Here is a 23,593-nt window from a genome sequence, read left to right as displayed (position 1 = left end):
AGGTAGCATTGTTACTGATACTGGCACAAATGTGTGATAATGTTGTCTCAGAATAGTGTCCTCAAACTTTTGATAAGCAGTGCAGTCATAATGTGCATTTCGGTTTGCAATGTAGTATCTCACTCTTCCATGAAAACACGTTAATTTTGAAGAGCCTGTTAAGGTTCAGTACCCTGACATTAATTTATTTGATAATGTGAATTTGGTTAAGCTCTTGAAATGAACAGTTTTTATAGTTATATGGAAACATTTTTTAAAAATCCTCTTTTTTCTAGGTTTAATTTTGAAAGTGGCACACCTCCAACAAACTTCGATACCTTTCCTGCAGCAATAATGACAGTGTTTCAGGCAAGTAAAGATCATATTATATAATGATATATATGTAAAATGACGATATTATACAGTAGTTGGTTCTGACAGGGCTGGGCTGGTTTCCCAAAAGCATCTTAAGATATGGATAAAATGTTGAAAATTACTTCTTTTCCTCAGATCCTGACTGGGGAAGACTGGAACATGGTGATGTATGATGGGATTGAGTCTCAGGGAGGAGTCAACACGGGCATGGTCTTCTCCATTTTCTTCATCGTTCTCACTCTGTTCGGCAACTGTATCCAAATTCACATGAACACACATAAGCATACCAGGAAATGCATCCTGTAGGCTTTACAGAAAAGCTACAAAACATTAATTGTATAGGATTAGGAATAAACTTGGACAAGCACATTGTAATGTATTTTAATTAGTTTTTCTTCTAACTCGTTTTTGGAACATTTGTATGGGTCCATTAATGGAATGTTCACAGCTTAAATGTGCATCTTGTGGTCTTAAATTGTGTAGAAAAGAAAAATAAAAAGAGTGTCAAGGGTGCTTGTTGAGAATACAAAATTTGTTGCTTTTTTAGATGTTTGAAATATTGAAACTTTAAATGAATTTTACAATTTAAGGATTTTGAGTTATACTTTAAATTCTATACTGTAATTATCTCTTTACAGTATTTTTGAGTCACCAAAAGCTGTTTCATCACTGTGGATTCATCTAAGATTTCTATTTCTATTTTTATTTACTTTCTTAACTTTCTACTAATTATTTGAAAGCTATTAAATTGCACAGGACTGGCATACTACATACTGAGTATATATTATATACTTATCTAAAATTAAATTGGTGTTGTCTGATTATCCAAATGGTCACGTAAACAGCATACTCTGATTTCTTAGATCGGAGTACGATCTAGAAATCCAGTGAAGAAATCCGATAAAGAGAGCTGGATTTTAGCTCAGTAATCAGGTTTCTTAGTGCATATATTCTCTTACTTGTATTTATTTTGGTTTTCTCAGTCTGTGCATGTGCGAAAACAGACTGCGGTACCGGAAATAAGCATGTGGCATTGCCACGAGATGGAAGCAAAACACTTTTGGAGCGAAGCTGTAACAGAATACATGCTCGATGAAATGAAGGATTTAAATATTCTTCATCTTCCAGTTGATGTATGTTCATATTTTAGGTGAAGTGGTGCAGCATAAAGTTTTGGGTTTTACATCATGTTTACGTCACACTCTTCTTTGAGTTTATTTGCCGGTTGCATGCAGAAATCTGATTACTGCCTGACTCTTGTAGACCAGGAGTTTACCCATTATTTGATTACTCAAGTACATGTTAACACATTTTTTGGATTACTGACAAAATCCGATTTTCTTCAGTTATCGGATTATTAAGTGCATGTGAGCGCACTTAGTGATTCCAGCAGTAGAGTACATGCCATGCACACAGACAACTATATTAACGCATATTAACAAGTCAGAGTCTCTGAGTTTTTTACCATAACTCTATGTGTTCAGACACTTTGCTGAATGTATTCTTGGCCATCGCTGTGGACAATCTGGCCAATGCACAGGAGCTGACCAAGGTACTGTAAATAAGCACACACACACACACACACACACACACACAGAAGATGGAGAGAGTTAGCATAATCATTTCCACAGCTCTCCTAAAGAAGGTCTAGTATTTAGAATTACCATCCAGTACCTAAGCAATTTCGTCTATCCAGTCTTTCATTGCTTTAAATTAGGTGTACTTCTGATGGAATGTAATAAATCCAGGAAATGGCTGAAACAGTGGAAATAAACCTGTGTTCTTCTAACTAACATATTAATGCATTTTTTACACATTTATGTTAATATTATGTGCTGCTTTTTGGTAGCAATACTTTCTGCCTAGATAAATAAATTTAAAATTTGTCTTGGCTGCTAAGACTTTTGCACAGTACTATAAATGTACCTATGTGTATTAAGTATGAAGCCTAACCCATAAACTTAACCCTAATGTTAACCTTAGTAACCTAGAAGAAATGGTTTTGCCCCTTTGGCTTGTGGCAAATGTGGAGCTTTTGTAACAAGCACTTTACAAAGTTAGGACCATCATGGTAGGCCTAATAAGACAGATTAGACCTTTTTTCCTCTGAATTTCCTTTAATACCTGAGTTTCTTTCCTGCATGTAGGATGAGCAGGAGGAAGAAGAGGCAGCCAATCAGAAAATTGCTCTTCAGAAGGCTAAAGAGGTGGCTGAAGTGAGTCCACTGTCTGCAGCCAATCTCTCCATTGCAGCGTGAGTATCTCTGTCTTTCTTTCTCTCTCCCACACTCTTTCTTTTTTTTTCTTCCTCCCTCTCTCCCTCCCTCTTCCTTCCTCTGTTACACAGCAGCGATCTTTGATCTTTGACATTTGCCCACCTTCTGTAAGAACTAGACTTCCTTTGATTCTTCTTCTGAGCGAAAGGGCAAATGCTTCCTGTTCTCCCTCAAGGGAACGCTCTAGGAACTCCACATGCTGTCTAATTTACTGAAGGAATTGTCCTTTATGTACAAAGAATAGGTACCTTAATTTAAAAGAATTTAACATTGAAGGAGTGAAGGAATCGTTTTATTAATTTTATGAAGTAATCCACTTTTAGTCCAGTAGTATTTAGTATGAAGCCCAATGACATCATAGTAGGAGAAATAAAGGAGTGTGTGTGTGTGGTCTCTTTTGCAGTGGAGACTGCATAGTTAGCAGGCTTTGAATGTGTGTGGAAGAACAGCATGTTTCAATATTTTCAGCTCTTGAGCTGTTGTGAAGCAGTCACTTTTGCAATTGTTCCAAGTTTACGTTCTGATTTGGTAAAAGACAGAGAAGTGTGTGTGCGAGAGAGAGTGCATGTGTGTTTATATGCATATGTGTGTTTATATGCATATGTGTGTTTATATGCATATGTGTTGCGCATTTTAGAGGTCTACTGCCCAACTCGAGTCTGACAGGCCTGACGGGCCTGGGGTTTGGGCTATTGGTGTTACGGTTTGTCATGTTATAAGGATGTAGTCAAAAATGTTATGATCTCAAAATATCAAGATATTAAGCAAATATTTTATAACACACAAAGGTTGGCTTAAATTAAAGACAATATAATGAAATATACTCATCACAACTTGCACGATTACAAATCACATTACAACATATTACATTGAGAAGCAAGAAAGGCTAGACATTTTATTCTGTTATTCTTTATCAGCTAGTCCGTGTATTAGGTTATTTTGTTTATGGTTACTTGAGATTTCAAATATTTTTTTGTGAACAGCACTTTGGTCAACTGTTTTTGTTGCTCAATTACATTTGAGAAGAATTTCTTCATGCTTTGAAAAGAACATTTTCTTGATTTTATTTTTTTATTTTTTGGGCAAGGTCAAGTGCAAAATACCTTTGTACATCCTTATATATAAAGACAAACAAAAAAGATTTAAAACCACGTTTAAATTGTTGCTATAAATAGTAGCCTTAAATATTTCGTGTTTTCTGTGATATTTGTAGGCCGCTGTTGTTAAAGGCATTGATTCTCATGGAGCTGGCTTTAGGCAGTTGTGGATGGTTGCTGGGAAAAAAAAGTAGCTAATTCGATAACAATTGAGAATGACTGTTCAAAAAATCTCCCAGCTCAGTGATATTTTGTAGTCGTTGTAAGCCAGAATGGTGAAAGAGAAGGCGCACACTGAGCAAAAAATGTGCAGCTCTAAGTCAGAATAATGGCGTTACGAAAGAGCTTGAGGATGTTTCCAAAGTTGTTATTTATGGCCGGCAGTTCTGTGTTTACCATACCTTTACTACGAGCTAGCAATGTTGCAACTACTGCAACTCTGAAGTTCCTGTCCCCTGCAAACAGAGGAATGTGAAGAATAACTTTTTGAGTGTTTTAGGGTGAGCTGAGATGGACTGGTCTTGTACAGTGCAGAGCTTGCAATAATACTTTCAGCTGTGATAGCAGGAGGACTAGCGCGATGTCTCTTCAGCAACACAGTCGCAGCAGAGCCAGAGGATTCGGTTTCAGATTTCAAATCAAGCAGCACCAGTAGGGCCTGGTTGGGTCAGGTCTCAAAGCTGTGGGTATAGGTTGGGTTCAGGCTTGTGCAGAACTGTAGCTTGTGTTTACCTTTGTGTGCGCCTGCCAGTGTTTGTGTCTGTGGGCTGGTTTCACAGATATGAACTAAGTTTAATCTTGAACTAAATTGCAGAGCCACAGGTGAATCTCCATTGGAAATTCTTTTTAGTTTAGGAATAGAGTGAATGGGTCTGGGAAACTGGCCCTGTATGTCTGTGCTTTGTTTATTGTGTGTGTGTGTGTGTGTGTGTGTGTGTGTGTGTGTTTGTGACAGAGTATGTTAGAGGTGCATGATGACAATATCATTATGAAGATATGAGAAGTGATAAATCTTGATTACAATAATGTGACGCTGACTAGATGTACCACAAGTAAAGAGTTTTTTTGCTGAATAAACAGAAATCTAAAAAAAAAAATATACATATATATGTATATATATATATATATATATATAAAAGCACCATTCAGGATGGATTGTTCAAAAGAAAACAAATGAAATACTAATAGCTATGTACATCAGAACTGCAAGCACATTTTTGAGCACAGGCTAAAAAAACAGCATTATTGTCAAATAAATATATATTTCCTGGTAGTAGCCATTACAGCTTCACACATTTAACACACAATGTGCATAGTAGGATGTGCTTAGTAATTGGTCATTTAGCTAAATGGTTAAGTTAGGTGCTCTCCATGCAGGAGGGCATGCAGAAGTTGGGCAATATTCTAAAAAATATCATACCACAATGTTACATGACATTTTCCTGATACACAGTACATATCACATTATTTATGACACACAGTCACAATTTACTAGTAGTGTCACATTTAAAAACAGCCATCAAGAACTGTGAACACAGTGAACTGTATTCAGCATTTCACATACTGTACTGCACTTAATCCAGTTAAACAGGACTAATGATGCTGTCTGTGTAATGAAATGTGCAGTTGTCTTTAAGCACTCACAATATGCTCAGAATAGCGTATTGTTTGTCACTGTAACAAAATTTATCACAGTAACAAAATATGATATCGTCATATGGCTCATCTCTAAGGGCACAGTTCAAGCTCTTGCTGTTCCTGATGCTACTTTCCCGCCAATCTAATTACATTGCTCTGGGGCTGCTTGTGTGAGGTAATTCAATCTGTTCTGTCATTGCAGCCAATAGGTTTGTCGTAAAAAACTCCTATCGTGATCGCGATAACGATAAACATATGATTTAAAGCGCAGCTTTAGGATGTATGTGAGCGTGTGTGTTAGAGACTCTGCTGTTGCGTATCTCTGACGTGCTGTTTCCCTCCTCAGCGTAACCGTTCACTCTGAGCATCTCAACACTTCTGAACCGTTTCTGGACTGGTATTTATGCACTTCTTCTCTTTTTATTCTTTTTCTTCCGCTCTCTTTCCCTTGTTCCCCTCCTGTCTGGTCCCAGCCTCAGCACTTTTGGTTGGTGTGTAAATACGCTCCTCCCTGCTAGACTTTCCACTTATGCTGTCTCAGTCTGCCTGAAGGATGGGATGGTCTTCCACTTCATCCTCCTCTCTCTCCTGTTCCTCATCCTTCTCCTCTCTTTCTCTTTTTCACTCTGTCTCTACTGGCTCTCTTTTCATCAATCATCCAGTCCTGTTTTTTCTCTCTTGTTTTCTTTTTACTCACTCCACGCCCAAAGAGGTGGGCCTGTATTCTGTAGACTCTGAAGTTTGTTCTCTCTCTTTCTCTCTCACCTTCATTCTTTCTCTCTCTCTATTGACTCCGTAGTTATCATCATTTCTGTTTCTCTTACACTCTCACTCTCCCTCACTTTCTCTCTCTATCTCTTTCTCTTTCTCTGTGGATGATTTTTTCCCGATCCAGCGCCCTATCAGTGTCATTGTGTGAATAGCTGCAGTAGCTGTGAGTAGAATAGAGGCTCGATGGCGGAAACCCTTCTACATTCCTCTGTTCATATCTGTCACACCTTCAGAATGCTGATGTCACTCTATCCCGTTCTCCCTATCTCTCTCTTTTTCTCTCTCCCTTTCCCTCCAATCTCCTTGTAGTAAGGAGCAACAGAAGAACCAGAAGAACCATAAGGGTTCTAAGTCGGTGTGGGAGCAGCGCACCAGTGAGCTGCGGAGACAAACCCTAATGACCAGCAGGGAGGCACTCTACAATGAGCTGGACCCAGAGGACCGCTGGAAGGTAAGCAGGAAGAGAGCTGGAGGAAGAAAGAGACCCTTTTTACAGTTGGCTTTAAAACACATCTGTATCTGGATGTTACCTATATACGCATTTAAAAGACAAGTGTAACCATGTTTGTGATCAGAGTGTGCTTGTTATCCCGAATAGGCTTGCATGATGAATAATGTTTTCATCATCATTGCATTATGAGTTTCCATTGAGGGCTATGATAAAAGTCTGGAAAAGTTGGAACTAATAGTACCGATTATTAGAAGAGTGCACTCTTTCAAGCTGTAGATGTGTGCAGGCAACATAATTAGAACCCACAGCTTTTTCAATTTTACAGTGTCTAGAACTGAATAGTTCTAAATCATTTCAAAATTTAGTTAGATTGGCATGGCAAAATTATTGACACGTCACATCATCATCGAAATAATAAACTTTATAGATCATTTCCATTTGTTTATTCATATTGTACAGGCCTAATTTCAAGTTATTCAAGCATGTATTTTGTGGTAGTTTTCATGGATAGCACTTCAGTTACACCCACAAATTTCAATATTGGTCCTGCATCTGTTGTTTAACAAGTTGTTATCTTTATTAAGATATAATGGAAGACTTTGGAGCACAAGCATGTTATTCTTTTAGTTTTATGTGCATCAGTTGTGGCTGCTGTGCATATACATTAATGCGCACAAACATTTGTTTTTTTGTAATCAAGCTAGCATAAATTATGGTGGGTGTAGGTTCGTCTCTCCAACCCTTGTCTGTTCCCTCAGGTGTCCTATTCTCGCCACATCCGCCCGGACATGAAGACTCATTTGGACCGGCCGCTGGTGGTGGACCCACAGGAGAACCGCAACAACAACACCAACAAAATGCGGCCAGGCGAGGCCCAGCGGAGTGGTCAGGAGCCTCTGCACAAACCACCAGCTTTCCACCCCAGTGGCCCTGGACGGCCACTAGAGAGAGGAGAATCCACTGAGTCGAACCGGAGCCGCAGAGATGGCGGCAACCATAGCAGCTCACAGACACCACCCCAAGGGGGTGGTGAGGGGCCCGAGGGCGGTGTGAGAGAGCCCCACCGGAGACGGGCGGGGCAGAGCGGACAGAGTGGACGCTCACGCCGCAGGACGGAGGGAGGGACAGAGTGTGAGCATGAAGATGGAGTGGAGCGCAGGCAAAGGCGCCATCGCCATGGCGACAGAGAGAAAAGGGAGAAAGGAGAGCAAGGAGAGAGGGTTCGGCATCGGACCCGAAAGTGAGTTTGGGAGAACGCTACTCTTTTGTGCACTCTTTTTTGCATTTATCTGTGCAAATGCTATCGGATAAGGATTTGATCCCACTTTAATTTGATAGTCCGCTAAGGCAACTGTATAGTAATAATTTTCTGCTGGTCCTAGGATCACAAAGTTTAAGAACACCTGATCTGTGTTCTATCGGATAAAGCAAAGAATTCTTTTGGCAACTTAACCTTTAAAAGTGCAAGATTTACACCAATTGGCCGATAGCCGGGCACACTTGACCAGTCAAGCCCTGCCCCCTTTTAGGTTTTGGGGGTTAAGATAAAGATTTGGTTAAACTTAATTTAAGAATTGGATTAGAGTAATTGTTAGAATTAGAGTGAAGATTTAGAGAGTTTTGGAGGAGAAATCAAGGTGAATTTAATGGATATTTAGATGTCAAAATACGAGTGTTTACAAAGGTGAATATTTGCAAAGAATGTTTAGTGGAAAATACAAATAAAGTGTTGCTGTTCTGTTACTTACACTGCCTCTCACTCTTGTTCTCTTTCTCTCTTTCATGCTCTTCAGGGATGGTCACAGCAGTGGCCCCACTTTATCTACCACTCGACCCATTCAGAAAACTCTGTCCAGGCAGGATAGCCAGTACAGCGAGGATCTGGACAACGTCATGAATAACAAGCTAGCCACTCAGCCCCTGGTGCCCTTAGCCACCCGCAAACACTCCACGCCCCACAGCAGCCTGTTGAGCCTGACCAACAGCACCCACGGCACCCACCTGGGCACAGAGAGCAGCCTCATCCTTACCAACCCCACCTCCAACACAGCTAACCTCGCTAACATAGCTAACCTTGCTAATCTCGCTAACCCGGACACCAAGCTTGACTACACGGCCATAGACATGCCGCCCATATTTCCGTCCACCAATGCCATCCTGCAGGGTGAGATATGGAGGGGAGAGAGGGATTAATGAGCATCAGAAATATAAACACCTGTTCAAAAATGTTTAATTTCTTTTAGTTCCTACTTCTTGTTCTTTTATGCAATAATGACTTACCCAGGCTACATTCACCTGTTATAAACTAGCCACACAAAGGTATTTTGGATGCTTTATTTAATATTTCAAATTTACGTTTAAATAATTAATACACTGTAATGATCTATTTCCATCTCTTGTAAAGTTATCTACCTCAAAATTTCATCACCATTTTTGGTATGAGGCATTCTGGTGATTAATTTTATTCTAACTTAATGCTCAATGATATGTGGCACTCTACAGTTCGTTTCGTCATTCTGGACACTTAACATTTCTCATGGCTTCCTAAAATCTAAGCTTTTTAAAGCTCCCTATGAGTAATTTGAATTATTTGACTACTAGTATCATAACTGTGTTATATATGTTTTTACAGTAAAATTGGTTTTATGTTATTAGAAGCAGTGTTTCCAAACTTTTGGTATGTGGCTATATTTGGTTTTTTGGACAGGGGGTGCCTAATACTTTTTAATGTCTCCAGAACTGAAGACTGAACTGATGTTCTTTCAAAAGGGCAGTATTGCTGCGTCAGTGTAGTTCATATGAAGGGCCTTTGAGAGAAAAATGTGGAGTCTGTGTTAAACAATTGTTCTGATGTCCTTTGATGTGTGAAAATGTCTGCCTCAGCTTTTTCCTTGTGCTGAACTCCGTCCCACAGTCAATAAGAATGCCAACACAGAACCACTGCCGAAGAAGGAAGATACCAAATGCGACGATGATGATGATGATGATAAAGATGATGGAGGGCCTAAACCCATGCCTCCTTATAGCTCCATGTTCATTCTGTCCACAACCAACCCGTGAGTTCACAGCTTCCAAACTAAGTGTGGGTCTAAACCCTTGCATTTTAAGGAGCTGACACTTGTTGGCAATTATTTGTGTTTTATGTTTGCGTTGTAGGTTTCGGCGGTTGTGTCATTATGTTGTAACTCTGCGGTACTTCGAGATGTGTATTTTGCTGGTCATTGCTATGAGCAGCATTGCTCTGGCTGCTGAAGACCCTGTCTGGCCCGACTCCCCCCGAAATAATGTAAGCCAAACTTGCTGTAAAACCTTCATATACTCAGTCACTTTCTTTGACCCGCCCTAACTTTCTGTCTGTCTATATTTTAAGTGTGTAACGATGTCAGTACAGTATTGAAAAAATCTATGCATGTGGAAACACAAAAATAAATGTATCTCTAATATGCCCCTCGCTCTTTTCCAAGCCTCTCTCATTTTACATCTTTCATGGAAACCACTGTCAGTGATCAAAAGTAGACATCTTATATCTATATTGTTTGCAGTTTTATAAGATCAGTACTTAGCACAAGCACGTGCTACTTTGCAGTGTTTTGTTTTTAAATATAAGGTAGAAATCTGTGTAGTATATAATTAGAGCTCTGTAGAATCTGAATTTTTAACACAAATCTTGACTTGAGAATGAAAATCATGCAAAACCCGAAAATATGTTTATAGTTACAGATATATCCATACACCCATCTGTGCACTCTTTCTGATTCTTCTCTTTTTCCTCCTTCTCCTTTTTGTATGCAGGTCCTGCGTTACTTCGACTATGTCTTCACGGGTGTGTTCACCTTTGAGATGCTTATAAAGGTAAAGGCCTTTGCTTGCTTTTGTGGCTGCAGCCTGCATCTGGAATTCATGACTGTTAAAAATCTGTGCACCTCTGAGATCGGGGTATATTGTGCTTATGTATTATGTTAACTATAAATATACTCTACATACATATGTAATATAGGGATGCATCGATACGGATACTGGCATTGAGTATCGGCCCGATATCATGCTCACGTACTTGTAAAATTCAGCAGTACCAACATTCCAATACCAGCTGATACTGTGTGACCTAAGCCAAGTGTCCACTGCTGCGCTAATGAACAAACGTAGTGAGTGAGGGTGTGCACATCTAGTGAGATAGTTGTAACTTTGTGACAATCCGACAGCCAAACAAAAGACTCTGAGACAAACTCCACAAGTGAGCACCTCAGATGCCGGTCACTGTTCAGAGACTGTTGTTGAAAGAGACAGATGAGGACCAAAACAATGAATCATACTTTACTTACAACTGTACAGAAGCACTTTTCTGACCAAGCCCACTCCTCTGACTTTGTCATGTGCACATAAAATGGCTCCACTGCAATGCTACTGGATCCAAGGTAGCATAGCTAGCTAATGCATTTCATTTAATATCAGCTAGATTTAGTGATTTAATTTTTAAGGTGGAGTGCACTCATGTACACTAACAACTGTTTAATTCTAAGTAGGTTACTTATTATGGTAACAGACTCGGTGTTGGCGAGTACTAAACAATATGTACTCGTACTCTGTCTCAAAAAAATGAAATTGATGCTTCCCTAATATAATATGTATTCAATATTTGTTTTTTGTTTTTTTTTCATACAAATGGATGTGAACAGGCAGGGGTATTTCACAGTCATATTCTGCTGTCTCTCTTTGTGTGTTTGGAGATGTAGAGTGAGCTGTGTAACCTACTACTGGTCTCTCTTTCAGTAAGAAACAGAGCTTGAGTAGACTTAACCATTTAAATGCATTTTTAAAACTGTTCCAGTTTATCTTTTTCAAAAGAAAAAGATAGTTGTTTATTTAAGTCAGTTTGACAAACAATGAACTAGCTGATCAACAGCACTTATTCCTTCAGGTGAACAGAGATGTAAAGGTGTGTATCATCAGCATAGCTGCTGAAGTTGGCTCCATGTATATTGATGATATGACCAAGTGGTAACACGTATAAGAAAAAAAATAAATAAATAATTGTGGCCCAAGGATAGACCCCTGTGGTATACCATGATGAATGCCATGCTTTCCTGTTACAAGTTTACCAAGTGTAACAAAGTACTGTCTATCAGTCAAATATGTGTAAAATCATTTAAGTACATTTCCAGAAAGTCCAGTCCAATTTTCAAGTCTATCTAACAATATACGGTGATCAACAGAATTGAATGCAGCAGTGAGGTCCAGCAGGGCAGGGATATTTTATTCTCGCCAGTGATCTGACTAAGGTCATAAACGACTTTTACCAAGACTGTTTCTGTACTGTGACCTGACCTAAACACTGACTGAAATTTCTCAAATATTTTATTGCGTAAGAGGAAAACATTTAGCTGATTCCTCACCACTTTCTCTATGATTTTGTCCAGAAAGAGCAGATTGAAAATAGGTCTGTAGTTACTTACGATGACTCATGAGCCCAAGTTGTGTTTCTTGAAAACTGGTCTTACACTAGCTGTTTTAAGTGAATCTGGAAAGCACCCTGGTTCTAGGGATCTGTTTACAACATATAAAACAGTGCTGCAAAGGGAATCATAAACCTATTTATAGAAGAAGATTGGATCTCATTCCAAGGTGCATGTAATGGGCATTAACTGAGAAGCTCGACTTCATTCGTTTGACTAAAATCATTGTGTTCTGGTGAATTAAATACTAGATTTAATATTAATTATCTTATTTTTAAAAACCATGCAAATTCCTCAATTTTGGTTGAAGATAACTTGTCTAGTATTAGTGAGGGATTTAAAAGTCTGTCTGTTGTGGGTCTGTTGAGGGATTTAGAAGTACTGCTGCTTCTGCCTTATTATACAGATCTGTAGAATTTTTCAGTGTTTTTTCCCCAAATTCGTTCTTTTCTTCAGGAGTCAAATTTGATAGATCATAACTGCTTATTCTTTAGGGTATGACTTCAGTTTGTGTTTTCATTTTGGTTTGAGATGATGCAACCACTTCTAGAGCCTCAGTTATCCTAATGTTGAAAAACACAACTTGGTCAGGTACTGTCAAAAGCACACTGCTGGACTGCATTCCCTTAAACGTTTTCATGAAATCAGCTAACATTGATTCTTTAAAGCAGCATTTCTGTACCATTTTACGTGTCTTTGGTGCTACAGCTTTGTTAAAAAAATAAACAGTAATGACCTGATGCAGGTTCATCTAAAATGTCATGTAAATGAATGCTTAAGCTGCAAGAAAATAGCAAGTGAATAGTATGACCTTGCTTATGAGTTGGTTCAGTCACATGCTGAGTAAAATCAAAAGAAATTTAAAGTTGCATAAAATCACTGGCTTTGAAGTTGGTAGAAGGATCAACATGACAATTCAAATCACCAGTTGAAAGAATCCTGTCATGTCTCATGATGTGTAAAGAAAGAGAAAAATCGAGAAGAAAAGACTACACAAGTTTTGGTGTTCTACCACAGTTAAAACTGGGGGCTTGGCACTTAATAGAGCTGCTAAATATTCAAATGAGGTGAACTTACCAAAATTAATATTTTTGTAGGTAAATCTGTCTGACACAAATGTAGGTAGTCTGTCCCCTTTTTTCCTTAGCATGCAGAGTATAAAAAGCTGTACTGTTAATTCAGTTAGGGTTGCTGTATGAGTAGAGCTTAACCATGTCTCAGTTAAAAACATCCAAATCATGGTCACTTATCACTGAGAAGAGCATTAACAAATGCAGTTTTGCTACAGAGTGTCCTGGTATTTAAGAGAGCCTTTGTAGTAACATTACTTTGCAAGGGCGGCAGGGGGGGACGACTTGGAGTGATCAGATAGTTAAAATTACCCTTCTTGTTAATTCTAGGCTTCCTTCTTGTTAATTCTAGGGCGGTAAACAGTAATTGCAGGAATATTAGAGAAATCAGATCTGGAATCAGGTAATCATTTGAAGAGTAAAATATCCTGTGACCTAAAATCTGGGAGCCAAGTTTGTTGGGGTGGGCCCCACCTTTTCTATAAAAAAAAGGGATTAAAATTGTCAATAAAAGATTGTCAATAAAAGTCATTTCGTTTGCTGGGGAAGCCTCCAGGAGCCAACTATGCAAATTCAGAGCATGAGCCTCCCCAAGGACTGGAAAGAAAAGCTCTTTTGCCACAGTTTTTGACAGTGAAAAGGCTTGTGAACTTTTGTTTCAGAATTTCAGACCTTTGGTCTCTTACAGCGAACATGTTTCTCTTTATTCTCTCTCTGTCTCTCTCTGTCTCACTGTCTCTCTCTTAGATGGTGGATCTGGGTTTGGTGCTTCATCAGGGCTCCTATTTCCGTGACTTGTGGAATATTCTGGACTTTATTGTGGTTAGTGGTGCCTTGGTGGCCTTCGCCTTCACGTAAGTGTCCCCCAGGACCCCCCCCATCCCCACTGTCCTGCTGAAACCCTCAGTCTTTTTCTACTCCACCTGCCTGCTGCCCTCCCCTGTCTCCCCTACAGGCCAAACGACACAATGCAGCCAGCACAGCCCCCGGCACCCTCGAGCGACTTTCTGTCCCTCTATCTTACTCATAATCACTATATAATCAATACTTTCATTTTCTCTATTTTGTCCTTTTCTGTTTGCCCAAAAGTATGGAAGCTAGAAGTGAAGTTTCAAAAATATTTTTAAAATAAGTCACTTTGCAAAGGCCAGACAACATTGAAATCTAGTTTAACCCATTAACATCCATATCAGCCAGCACAAATCTGAATCAGTTTTTCATTTATTCAATGAAACCAGTCAAACCAATGAAAATTCCATCAAATGACTTAAAAGTAAATTTATCACTTAATTTATTATATTAAATTTAGTCTTTTGGTTTCATAGGACTAAAATTTTAATTGATTGTAAATAAGTTCATGAGCATGACATACTAAAAAAAAATCAAAGTGGTGCAGTTAGACTTACATCCAAAGTATAACAGCACAAAATTTCTTTAGCCTTCAGGAGCATTTTAATGGGGGAATCAGGTGGATCTGAGTAGAGCTTCGCTAAATCTCTGCTGGAGAATCAGCAGGAGCTAAATCCATTAATAATGACTTATTGCACTCACTGTAATTACACATATTTAGGAACAAACCTGTCTGTTCTAGGTTAATAAACCTTTTATTGTCTGTGATCTTTTGAAAAAAAAGTTTTTATATCAACTTTTACGTTGTTCCTTCCAATCTTTTGGCTGGTAGTTGACTGTCGTTCACTCTGTGTGTTTGGCGTATTTTGCTCCCCTTCCCCTTCTCTTTGCTCATGAAACTTCTGAGCCTACCAAAATCCCTGCCCATATCCCCTTGCCCTCACTTCCGTGGGGGTGGTGACCACAGGCACCTTTAACCCTTTAGCGCGCAGGCCTCTGCGTCCTCTGCTCAACTGAAAACCCCAACAGAGGAATCGTGCCAGGTAGAGAAAAGAAAAGATGGACCCAGAGAGGGAGAAGTGGAGGAGGTAGTAAAAGGTAAGGAGAGGCAGTTGGCCAGCTACAGGATTCAGCGTCATGCCATCTGGCCAAATGTTGCAATGAGAAAGAAAGGTAGGACCACCTTTGAAATAGGGTGGGCAATATGGCAAGATATATAATATCACGACACTTGAAGACATTTCAAAATACAAGATACATAACACAGTATTTTGTTTTTCTGAGGTTTGATAAAATGCAGTTGACCACTTGCACCAGTAGTGCCACATTACTGTGAGTCCAGTTGCTGTTTATTTTATGTATCACACTAAATCCAGTTAAACAGAAATAATTACGCTGTCTTTGACCTGCAATGTGCGGGTGGTCAGTGTCTAAGTGCTGACAAAATATTGTGATGTAGATTTTTAGGATAACAATAGCATTATGTCATATTGCCCACCCCAAGTTTATGAGCATCTTTAGAGTTTAGCTTGGTTAGCATCAGAGTGGCTAATTAAAACCGACCACCAGCAAAATGTAAATATCTATAACTGGTGGCTAGATTTTCTTCACTTACCAGACACCGTGCTGAGTTATTGTTGTATAAGGTCTGCATAGATTAATAACTTGTCAGCATTGGTAATGTTAGTGGCGGTAATGTTAGTTTGCAAGATAAGTGACACTACATAGCATAGGCTAATGTTAATGTTGTTTAAAGTAAAGCAATTATAGAGCGCTGCAATCGAGATGAAACTTGAATTAGCCTTAGCCTAGCTTTACACAATGAGCCAGTCAAGAAGCCTGACCAAACGTAATGTCAGTAAGCAGACTGGCTATAGTAATGGAGCTAATGTGCAGCAATGTCAGTGAAATCTGAATCATCTGTCTGAAAAAAGATAAAAGACACAGGAATGTATTAGCTGTTTTGATAATTTATACCGATGAAGTTGCATAATTTACATTTTAAGCTGTCTTTGTGGATCCGTTCATTTCATAGTGGTGGATACAACATTATGTTATATACAGTATTAAAAAATTCATCTGATATTCAAACAAATTCACTTAGATGGCAGATGCATTTGTCTCATACATCGTAGTATATTTTCACACTGATTAATAAAGATTTCTCTGGCATTGCTTTATGGTAGATTTCGTTAGGCTGGCGAGTGTAGCATTTTCTTAGTAAAATGGTCTCTTTCTGTATTAATGTGTTTATCAACAAAAAAAGTGTCTGGGTGTCTAGTAAGATTTTTACATCCACAAGGCACTTACTGAGCAGCCCAGGGCTGACCTCTGACCTCTGAGGTAGAGAAACGATAGTGGGCAAAAGTATAGAATGTTGGGTTGTGAGCATGAGAGAAGGAGAAAGAAAGAGAGAACTAAAATCAGAGTCTGAAATGCATGTCTAGGCCGTTATGAAGCCCAGGCTTGGTGATCAGCATGTGGTTGGCCTTCATGTAGGAAAGCTGAGCATGTCAGATTAATCTTGAATGCGAGACAGGGATGAAGAAAATAATATATATGTACAGGCCTGTGTATGTGCAAATGTGCATCTTTTCCAGTCTGTGAGAATTGAATGCAGCGCTTTTATAGTAAATAAATTTGGTTAAATGTCTTAAATGAAGCTCCAAGGACTGTGAAAGGTGCCCACGGTGAATACATACACTTGGCACATATGTGTATAAACTATAGAATGATCGTTGAGGAATAATAACTGCATAATGAACATCTATCAAAGCTTTGAGTGCAGAACTCAGCACATGGCTCCTTGATAGGGTTCACAAATCGCAGATGATTTAATTACTCAACTGTAAGTCAAGCTCTGCATGCTCTTCCTAGAGAAGAGCTGTCTAGTTTTGGTCCTGGAGAGCCTTAGTCCATCACAGCTGTTAGTAGGTTTAGTTGGTATGTTTGAACAGGAAAATCACCAAAGTGTGCTGGAATAAAGCCTTCAAGAACCAGAACTGGACTCCTTTGGAGTGACCCCTGCCTCCTTGGAGTGTCCCCTGCTCACGTAGAATGACCCCTCCCCCCTCCTTGGAGTGTTCTACTTCCATAGAATGACCTGTACTTCCTTACAGTGACCCCTACTTTCTTAGAGTGACCCCTTCTCCCTTCTAGTGACCCTTAGGGGTGTAACAATACACAAAATATATAATTCAATTCAATATTTTACGATTTTACAATTTAGTGCGTTTATAGATCCAGCAAAAATAAGGAATGCCTAAAATGTGTCTTATGTTAATATATTGATTGCATTCTCAGTTTATTACTTGAGAACAGGGAAATGTTCTTTGTAATCTGTGCTTTATGATATAACAGTAAACATGGACAAAGAATTTTCATCAGTTTCCTTCTAATTTACCCAGCGCACAAAGCGTGCTGTCTGTGCAGATAAGTCATCATGCCATTGTGGTCTTCTAAAACACAAATATGCTGGCCATAGGATAACGTACTAGTCACGAGGTAATGCGCTATCTATAAGCTCTTATATTAATAGACCTTAGATACTTTATTTGAAAGGATTGTTCGATGCCCTGCTTGTTTTGAATCAAGCATTACAGCACAATACGCTGTATTGTTACACCCCAGCTAGTTATTCCCTTAGCAGCCTTTTTCCTTTACCCTTGCTACTTTACGCTTGAATGGGTTTGTTTCAGTGTGTCTTGCCTGATTATGCTCAAAGAACAGTCCCTCCATTCCTCTTCTCCTTCTCCACCCCTCTTTCTCTCTGTCTCTGTTCATGCTAAAAAAAAAAACAGCCGCTCTGGGGTGTCGGTGGCGCCCCCTGGCAGTGAATGCGGTCATGGTTCCCTTGTCTCTGCTGTATCTGTATGTTTTAATCTCTTCTTGTGGGGGGTATGTGTTTCTGTGCTCTTCTCTGTGTGGTATCCGTTGATGTGTTTGCACTAGATTAGGTGTCCACATATAAGACGACATAGGGACTACGCCATCAGTCTTTTGTGAATTCTCTCTCTGTCCTGTGATGATGTTTGTATCCTCCTCCTCCAAAAAAGTCCATTCTTTCCCTGTCTCAGTCTTTCTGTGTCTTCTTTTCCTCTGTGTCTGTGTTTGTGTGTGTCCTTTCTATGGATGTGTGTCTCTCGCTCTCTGTATCTCTCTCTCTCTCTGGCCTGCACACAGTGGAGGAGGTGGAGGAGGAGAGGGGTAATGTCTCTTTCTGTCTCTCTCTCTCTCTCTCTCTCTCTTTACACCTCTGTCTTTTGGGGCTGTCACAATTAGTTTATTAGACCTAATCACTCAAATAAATAAATAATCTAAAATAAATTACTTTCTTAATGAATTGGAAGTTTTATTAGGCAGTTATCACTATTTGGCAGTTTGTATGGTGGTATTACTTTTTTTTTAATTCTCCACTTGCTTTCTGTTACAGTACGAAACAAAGCTTAGTGGACACATTCATTTGTATATGGTTTTTGAACGCATAGTGTGTTTTATTTATCTTTTTAAAAGTTTCCTAGTTCATCTTTTTCTAGTAAAGTATTATGGATTTTTTTAAAGGCTCGGTCTGATTTGTTATTTTTCAGTGAAGTCCATTTTTTAAATTGTTTGTTTAATTGTTGCTGTATTTTTAAACTTTCATTATTCAGTATTCATTCTAAATAGTTCTAAATAATCTGGAGACTACCCCATTGTGACAGCCTTATTGTCTTTCTCTATCTATTTCGCACCTCATGCCTGCCCTGCCTGTCACATGGCTGGCCTTTACTCCTTTTTTTGTTTTGACTTATCCTTCCCATAATGCCATGCTCTTGCTAGTTATCTCACACATAGGACACAAAAAAACCCCAAAAAGGCCAAGGTTGGCTCAATTTGCTCACTAACACTAGCCATGGCCTGACCGAGCAGATTTACTTCACGTTGATAGCTCACGATCCAGCTGATCAACTCTTGGTAAACCCCGCAGTATGTGGACACCTAAATGTGTTAACATACATATTTGTGTCTATGTGTTTTTGTGTGTGTTTCTGTGCCAGTGATAAATTGTGAAAGATGAGCTGTTCCCAGCAACATGTAAGTGTGTCCTAACCTGATATATGGGAAATACAAGGGAAAACAGACAAATAATGAATGGCAGTCACAGAAAACTACCCAACAAATGGTCGATTTATCAGATTCATCTGGTAAATGTGGTTGACAAAAGCAATCATTACTGACTGACAGACTCATATTTTAATTTAAAAGTTTAATAAGAGACATACACTGCACTTCAAGAGCTTGTAGACACCTTGTCTTCTTTTGAAATTGTCCAGCTCATATTACATTTTAACATTTGTATTTTTTTTCCCCAAATTGTTGTTAAAAGCACTCTTTGGAACACAAAAGTGTCCCCACACCTTTGATTTGCAGTGCATGAAAAGGCCAAAAGACCAACTGATTTATGGGTTTATGAGTGAACAGAGATGCAGGCCAGACTCCAGACTGCATTAAAACCTTTCAGGCCTGGCCTGGACCAGTGCTCAGAGAGATAACGCTATAACACGATTATAACCAATCAAACTGCCTGTCTCAGGACGACTCTGACCACTGGAGATGCATATCGGTTGCTTCAATAAATGCTGCATCCAATTAGCCGGCCATTTAGGAAAGGGAGGAGGGACGAATAGCTGCATGGTGGAATCAGCGAATGCTAGGAGTCACAGTGCCCTTCCTGAGTCTGCCATCATATAACACAGAAGCAAAGTGATTCCAAATATCCTGGGGGTTATTTCAAAAAGCAGAATTTCTCAGTTGGCTAGAATAATTTGTCCAAAGTTGTGTATTATCCGAAAAGAATTCTCCCCTCTTCTCTTCCTGTTGGACAAGCTACACTTGGGACTTAAACAATGTGAAATACCCTCCTGATGTTAGTGCTGCGCGATAGACAATATACGTTCAAAAGTTTGTAGACATCTGCTTATCTAGTGTTTTTTCTTTATTTTAATTGTTAGAACATGGCTGTCAGATTATATTCCGCCACAAGAGCATTAGTAATTAGATACTGAAGTTAGATGGTTAGTTCGGTATCACGAGCACCACTCCAACACACTCCAGCTCATCCAAGGTATTAGATGGCGCGTCATCATTCCAGAGAACACAGTTCCACTGCTCCGCAGCCCAATGTTGGGAGGCTTTAAATGCCTCTAGCTGACACACGTTTCTTGGCATGGTGACCTTAGGCTCATGTAGAGCTGTTCAGTGGCTTCCCATTTTATTGACAATGGTTTTCCATGAAAATGATTCAAGCATATTGCTTGCACAATAAAACAGTGGTGTCAGCAACAGTAGTGGTTGCACCTTAAAGTAGCTGATTTCACTCATTATAGGGCTGTCTATTAAACTTTTGGACTATATAATTACTTCACCTACGGTAGAGAGACAATATGTCCATGAATGATATGGCTAAAAATTTACCAATAGAAGAATGGCTTGGAGAGAAGCATAACTCACACCAACTAAAAGTGGACAGAACTGACTGATGACTGAACAGATTGTGGTCATTTTCCTGCATTTTAAGGTGATAGTCAGAGAATCTTTATTGTATAATCTGGCTGCAGCACAGTTTGTCATAAATGACATTGCACAGTCTGGTAGAGAACTTGTCTGACAGTGTGACATGCAACACACCTGTAAGGCCGCTGTTGGCACACAGTTGGCAGCGGGCTTAGGATCCTCGGCTTTTATCAATGTCTCACTGCTGTGAAAGGAAGTGAGAGGTCCATTGTAGCTCTGATGGAGAGTCAGAGGAAGGCTGTTAATCTTTTTGGGGTAATGGAATTCCGCTTCAGCGAAATGACTGAGAGTGTGTGTGTGTGTGTGTGTGTGTGTGTGTGTTTTTCTGTATGTGTGCTAGGAATGCAATTTTGGCAAATTCTTATGACCAATAACTGTCATTAGTCGGCAATTAATCGTTAACCAACAACGATTACAATCAAGAATGCAACCCATCAAAATATCAGTTATAAAACAGAAACCTCTGGATCTAAAAGCTGACTGAGTCTTGTTTGAAGCCGCTGTGAAATACTTCATATACGCACACAGAAACGCACAAATTAACTCAATTCTGAATTAATGCACTGAAATGTTAAAAAGTGATCCCTGTATAGATCATGGAACATAGTGCTGATAGATGGGGCCAGGCATCAGCATGTATATGAAGTAAACAGCCTGAAACCTTATCATACATACCCCACACAATTATATTTATTATGATTATGATTATACGATCAAATACTGAAGTTGACAGAAGACTGGAATATATAATAATAGGCTACTGAAAGTGCCATATTCAAAAGTTCTAAGGTTGTATTTACCACTCATCACTAGCCCAAGTTAAAATGAACGTAAATGCCATTACCACGGCCTAGCTTTGGCTCAGCGTACCTCAGTAGCTCTCGAAAGCTGCCAGCTTTTGCAATGGTACATCATTGTAGTTGCTATCATCCTCTCAAAAGTGGTTCAGAGCACTACTGTTTTTACCTGTGCTCTTCATTGTTTAGAAGGCCTGTTGCATATTGCACCTTCATGTGTTTAGTTATAAACATTTCTCAGCTTGAATGATAAACTGGCCTATTCAGACAGGAACTGTGGTTTATCAGAAATGTAATGAAATTATAATGAAATTTGAACCAATAACATTAGTCGAACAGTTGTTTATTTGTTGGTTAATGATTAATTGGTTAATCATTTACATCCCTAGATTGTGAACATATTGGCAAGTAGGGTCATGTGACCGCATGTCATGTGACAAAGTCCTGTATCACATGATGCGGGTACAGGATGACATGAAGTGGGTAAGGAGGCATGGCAGCTAACTCAAATACCTCTAACTGCAGCGGAGTGATTTACGTGCAGGATGACAGTGCATGTTTGCATTACTTACCTTCATGCCTTAAAGAGATCAGTGTGACCCTGTGTGCGTATGTTTGAAAATAAACCGTATCACTGGAGTTGAAAGTGATGCTGGTGTAGGCCTGTGCCAGGTGATGGTTAACCAAGTTACCATGCATATCACACGTGGTAACAGCACCCAGTGATGGTAAAAACGCATACACTGCTGTTCTAAAAAAAAAGTCATTCATTTATTGATTTATTAAATGCAAAACATAGGAAGACCCCAGTATTCTCAGACAAATTTTTTAACCGTGTTGGGTGAATTGATATACATAAATATCACATTTATTGCACCTGATTGTTCTAGAAACATGGCTCCTGTTGTTGAATGCGATGCTGCAGGCAGATATCATGCCTGTACAAAGAGCCATCTGTATGTTACAGTGTAGATTTTAGTACATCCTCAGAACACAGTGTCAGGTTTCAGACATTAATCAAAACAGCTTCAGGTCTTAAAGTAAAATCATATCTCAGTTCTCATACATCAGGCCAGACAGATCATTTCAGGCATAATGGCTTTGGAGAAGAAAGCGTCAGGCAAAGCTAAGCCGCTTCAGACTGTAAAGTTTGTGTGACATTTGCAAATCGTTTTTTTTTTATTGCTAGACTAATTACAGTTTTGTGACCAAACTAAATATAACAACATACTACAACGGCAAGTTTTATTGAATTGCGCTTTATGATGTTCTTTTGTTTCACAAAGAATAAGCTTCAAGTCACATGCTATCTCTAGGGCAGGAATGGTGACTGACTCAAAATGGAGAAAAAACACTTTCACACAGTCACCCAAACAAGACAACTCTGTTACCAGCACAGGTCTACGCGGGTGGGTTTATGTATAATGTATTAATGTCTTGGTAAGTATGTTTATGGGTGTGTGTGCGTGTGTGTGTGAGAGAGTAAGAGAATGTGTGAGAGATATTTCTGCAGGCATGCTTTGATCAGAACAAATGCAGCCTTGCACCCTTTATTTCTCTCTTTCTGCTGTATGTGTCTCATATGAATGTTTTTTTCCCCTCCAAACCTTTTCTCTCTCCCCTGTATCTATGTCTCTGTCTTTCTGTGTGTGTGTGTGTGTGTGTGTGTGTGCGTGTGTGTGTGTGTGTGTGCATGCATGCACATGTGTGTCTTTCCTTCTCTATCTGACTGTCTCTGACCCTCTCTCATCTCTCCAACCGGCTACATCTCCAGAGGCGGCAGCGGGTAATGTTTCTCTCTCTCTCTCTCTGTCTCTCTCTCTCTTCCCCCTTTCTCTCTCTGTCTTTCTGTCTCTGTCTCTCTCTCTCTCTCTCTTTCTCTCTCTCTCTTCATTCTTGATGCTTGTCTTGCCAGTTACATAGCTTTCCTCTCTTTCTTTTTTGAATCTGTTCGTCTGTTTGTCTGTCTATGGGTCACCCATCTCCTTCACTACTCTCTCTCTCTCACTCTCACTCTTTCTTTGTCTGCCTTAGAAGTAGCACCAGTGTCATTTAAAATGAAGCTGCCCTCATAGTTAAAGCCAATGGAAATTTACACTTACCCCAAAGGTAGTCAATCTTCCAAGACATTTGGAGGGGTGTCTGAAGTTTACTACTACTTTAGCACTGGAGCTGTAAGGCTTATATGGTTTATACCCTACCAATTAGCATTGTGCAAGCTGTATGCCATAAGCATCCACTTCAGATTCCAAATATTTTGGCGGATCAACTACAGTTGTGGGGGA

The 23,593-nt window shown here is 39.4% G+C and overlaps 1 protein-coding gene across 1 annotated transcript in view; it reads left to right on the top strand.

Annotated features, from left to right (window-relative positions):
• The window catches only part of cacna1aa (calcium channel, voltage-dependent, P/Q type, alpha 1A subunit, a), a 141,510-nt gene that overhangs the window by 62,260 nt on the left and 55,657 nt on the right, over positions 1-23,593 (top strand). Inside the window, 11 exon segments of the mRNA XM_036563030.1 lie at positions 276-348; positions 490-607; positions 1,839-1,906; positions 2,502-2,608; positions 6,446-6,587; positions 7,346-7,827; positions 8,381-8,751; positions 9,502-9,643; positions 9,744-9,873; positions 10,380-10,439; positions 13,858-13,964. Of these exon segments, the coding sequence (XP_036418923.1) occupies positions 276-348; positions 490-607; positions 1,839-1,906; positions 2,502-2,608; positions 6,446-6,587; positions 7,346-7,827; positions 8,381-8,751; positions 9,502-9,643; positions 9,744-9,873; positions 10,380-10,439; positions 13,858-13,964 (1,800 nt within the window).

Source organism: Colossoma macropomum, unplaced genomic scaffold (assembly GCF_904425465.1).
Source record: "Colossoma macropomum unplaced genomic scaffold, Colossoma_macropomum, whole genome shotgun sequence".
Lineage (NCBI taxonomy): Eukaryota > Metazoa > Chordata > Actinopteri > Characiformes > Serrasalmidae > Colossoma > Colossoma macropomum.
The sequence above is the reverse complement of the archived record's forward strand: the minus strand, read 5'-3'. Positions and strand labels throughout refer to the sequence as shown.